Here is a 4,814-nt window from a genome sequence, read left to right on the forward strand (position 1 = left end):
GAGCTAACATTACCGTTGTATAAATTGACACTATCAAAACAAAACCGTTGTTGTAAATTAAAATGTGACACAATAATAGAAATTTTTAGTTTTTCCTATCAATCTGAATCCAAAAAACCTATTGCTATTGGGAAGAAATACTTAAATGTAACTAATTTTTATAAGAACCGGACCGTTCTTCCTTAATTGGAGTTCATTTTGTTTCTAATTTGTGTGCAGAGTATGGCTATTGGAATATTGATAATATATCAACAAAATTGGTCAGATTACCATTTGGTCATGGATTTGTTGTATTTCCTTTGTTACACTCTTCATGACTAGATATAATAGATATTATGCTAAAATATAGCATATTATTACAATATATATTATATATTGTGTTTAATGTGTATATTATATGTAATTATTTAAATAATATGAATATTAAAACTGTATTAACTGCAGATCAGATATTAAAAGTTATTAGGTCTTTAGTTTTACAGTGTTTATTAAATCTAATGCAAATATGCTTGTCAATAGTTGTAATTGTGTTAACAATGGAGCTGGAAATTGGGAACAATACTGCTTGGTACATAGTCAAGTTCCTAGAAGAAAATTCTGTCGAGGCTGTGCCTGTCAAATGGTTCAAGGACCTAAATCATTGCTATTGGCCTCCATATAAAGATACTGTAGTAGCTGAAGCAATATGTCTAAATGAGGTGCCATCCAAGTCATGGAAACTTTATAACTGCAAATTATTGTCAAAATCAAAAATATTTGACTACCCAACAGCCATGAAAAAAGCTTGTAGAGCACAATATGAATCAGAACTTTCCGAAGCTGAATCTGCCACAAATAATTCTATTAAACGAATTAAAAAAAAGAATAAAAAATATGATGATACAATGTCTGATGAAGAATACAGTACTCCTAATAAACGAACAAAGTTGATACCATCCCCACCAACATTTGGTAAGATTTATCATATAAATATATTACCTATAATGTTAATATATATATATTTTTTTTTATGTTATGAAGTACCTATTGTTATATAGTTTATATAATAGTTATTATTATTTTTCAATTTGTTATATTATTTTAGAAAATTTTATGAATAATAGTACCAATGAGGATGATATTTTGCTTGTACCTGAAGATGTAACATCAAATGATTTTTTTATGAGCCCAACAGTTGTTATTCCTGAAGTGTTAGCTAATAATTCAAGCTGTACAATTGACACGATGGAAGAACTACAAAAGTATATTGATACAAGTAATAAATGTTTTTATTTAATTAGTAAAATAATAAAATGTTGTGGGTGATCAACTTGATTTGTTTTAATTTAGAACTAAAAAAACTAATATTATGTTATATTGTTTTTGCAGAATTTGAAGATCTCCGTAATGATCAAACTAAACTACATACAAGTAAGTAAATATAATAAAAATTGATTAAAAAAGAGATCTATTTATTATTCCACATATTTTATACCAAGTTTCTATAACAAAAAAAGTATTAATTTGTTGCACATTCATTGGATATTTATTATTACTTTTCATTTGAGTTTCTTTATGTTTATAAAACTATTTATGCAATTTTAGTTGTTGAGAAATGGCAGTCAGACACTTCTAGATTATTAATAACTATGGGAATTCATCAAAAAGAGCAATTACGATATTTGGATAATATTCAAACAATAGTCAATAGTTACTATTGAATAGTACCAATGCAATTGGTAATGTTGATATTATTCATAAGGAAAAAACAAAAGAAGAAGAAATCATATATAGACAGTTTCCAATCACTTGTTTGGAACATTTTAACGAATTAGACGATGAATTGAAGCAAATAAAATTATCCAAATTTGATGTTTATGACGCACTGGTGAGTTTTAAATTTATATGATGTTATAATCATAATTGTTAAAAATGTAATAGATTATAAATTCGTTGGTGATATAACATTTCCACATTTTTCCCCTTATTGTTAATAATTTTTTGATTCAAATATAAAGAAATTAATAATCATAAATTCATATTTAACAAACTTCTAACTAACAATTTCCAAATTACGGTTATGAGAAGTCAAAAACTCTCATTACTATTTCTGAGCTTATTGATATGCATATTTTCACTACTTAATTAGGACATAATTGATGGTATGGTCGTGTTTATAATTGTGCTTGCTTTAAATATTATATTTTTTAGTTAAATTTATCTAATAATACTATTAATTTTTGTTTAGGTAAAAAATCTGTCTCTTATTGGTGGATCATCATTTAGTGAACTTCTAAGACGGATTCTTAAAACAATTTTAACTAATCAAGTCGCTGAGCAATTCAGCTGGTTTGGAAGGCAAAAAAAATTAAGTTTTGCAACAACAGCCCTGGCTGATTTAGTAAAAAGTAATAGTGCTTTTTTAATATTTTTAATATAAATATAGTCATTTTGTTGTTTTATCTTTGAAAACTGTTCTGCTAAAGTAGATCTTGTTATTCCATGTTGTTCATATTGTACATGCATGGTTGTAAATAATGATGCAAAGTTATTAAAAAAATACTTTTTTGGTTGAAAGGTGCTGTAAAAATTAAATATAAAGAGGAAACAGACAAACATATAGAATGTGTTGCAGGTACTTGGCTAGCTAAAGCTAAGGAAAGAATGAAAAATCCTACAATTAATTAATTACTTACCTACATAATAACAAATATTATTTTATGTTAATGTCACATGACTTTTCATTATTTTTTAAACAAAGGACTGACTTTTTTTCAATTATATTATATTATTAATATGATACATTTTACATTATATTATATTTATTTTTATTAGATGTTATTATAATGATACATGCATTTTTATTAATTTTTCAACAAACGAGTGACTTTTTGTTTTATTTTATATAATATGTATGTTATATTATTATATTAAATAATGTTAAATCTGTTTTTTTTTTATTATATGATACATTTTATAATATGTTACTTATGTTCATTTTTATTAAATTATAACTATATGTTATTATTATGCTAAATGACATTTTATTAGTATGTTCATTTTTATTTATTTTTTATTATAAAGGCTTAAAGTACAATGTTACATGCAACATTGTTACATACATGATGATGTTCATTTTTATTATATTATAATGATACATGACTTTTTTATTTTCTCAATGAAAAGGTCTGATTTTTTCTTATATTGTATAATACATGACACATGTTATGTTATATTTAAATAATGTTAAATCATTTTTTTTTATTTTCTCTACTAAAGTGTGCATTTTATTTATCATATAATACATTTTATAATATACCTTGTTCATTTTTATTATCATTTCAATAAAGAATTGACTTTTTTTAAATTTGTATTTACATTTTATTGACCAATCAAAAATAAATAATACATATTAAATACCAGATTGTATATTCCTTTATTATATTTCATGTGTTCTCTGGATATACATTAGATATATTTAAGGATCTCGGTGGAATATACTGGGAAGATTTTTTGGATACTATCTGCAGATATCTAATGAAGATGTCTGCAGATATATATGGTATAATCTAAGTAAATCTGAGGTGAGACATAGTAAGTTGCTAGTAATATTCCTTGAATATCTGAGGCTTATTGGTAGATATTCTGCGTATATACGACTATTCTAAAAGGTATATTCATATATTATGATAAGCATATTTAATGCTATGTGGGATTAGACCAAGGAAAAAAGATAAAACATATTTTAAAAAAAAAAAAGTATTTGAAAGTATCTGTAAATACTTTTTAAAACTATTTGTATTTGTACTTAAATACTTTTTTTTCAAGTATTCAAATGCGTATTTTAAATACTTTTGAAAAAAAGTATCTGTATCTGTACTTGAATACTTTTTAAAAGTATCAAGACTGACTAGAGACGTAGGTGTTCAAGTAGACAACAACAAGGGGCTGTAGTAGTCCAAACAAATACAAATATCGTTAAAACAGAACAAACATTAATTAATTTAGATATACCAGAAGAGTATAAATATTCACAAAATTGTGATAGGGAAAAAAATATAAGAGCAGTTACAGATAAAGAATAAAAAAACGTACAGATAGACACATATATTAAAATGAGAAGCTCAGAAATAATGAAAAAAGAAACTGTAAATAAAAATTTATAAAAGACAAAAATTTTAATGAAATTTAATGAATGAAAAAAATGCAGGAATAATTAACAGATTTGATTTTGTAAAATTAATGTCTTATACATTTTTACCAACACACGTGTGATTTTTTTAAACAATATTTTATTTTTATTTATTTTATACAATACCTATGTATTTTTTATATTTGATTAATCATTTTTAATACCTATTATTTCTTTGCTTAGTACCTGCATGTAATTGCCATTTATTATTAAAAAATTCTAATAATTTATATTTTTAATGGCAAAAAAAAATAAAAAAATTAACTGTAAAAAATATTTTTAACCATACCTTTGGTCTAAATAGATCATAGATAGTCCTAAGTCTGTTAAAATGGGAAGGAAAATGATATTATGTAGAACTCACAAAAAAAAAAAAATTAAGGACCCAACTAGTGTTGTACTTGTGAAAATCACGGACCCAACTAGTGTAGTACCTATAAAAATCCCGTAGCCAACTAGTATAGCAATTTTAAATTCGGGACCCAACTCATCGGATGCAGCCCAACCATAATATACAATAATCACCAGGGTTCGGGACTTATAGCATTTGCATATCCATCATAGGTGACATAGGCGTGCGCAGAGTTTCAAGCCGGGGGCAGCGAATATTTTTACCGGCCCATCCATGAGTATTAAGTTTACA

The 4,814-nt window shown here is 25.1% G+C and overlaps 1 protein-coding gene across 1 annotated transcript; it reads left to right on the forward strand.

Annotated features, from left to right (window-relative positions):
- The first annotated feature begins 497 nt into the window (after positions 1 to 497).
- On the forward strand, positions 498 to 2,667 carry LOC149061211 (uncharacterized). The gene is given in 7 exon segments (XM_089230877.1): positions 498 to 951; positions 1,085 to 1,255; positions 1,369 to 1,410; positions 1,585 to 1,685; positions 1,688 to 1,867; positions 2,228 to 2,387; positions 2,558 to 2,667. Coding segments are annotated over 7 exon segments (1,218 nt in total).
- Positions 2,668 to 4,814: the final 2,147 nt, after the last annotated feature.

The sequence above is a fragment of the Diuraphis noxia genome, unplaced genomic scaffold (assembly GCF_037042655.1).
Source record: "Diuraphis noxia isolate RWA-SAM2 unplaced genomic scaffold, SU_Dnox_SAM2 contig0001, whole genome shotgun sequence".
In the NCBI taxonomy this organism is placed as follows: Eukaryota; Metazoa; Arthropoda; class Insecta; order Hemiptera; family Aphididae; genus Diuraphis; species Diuraphis noxia.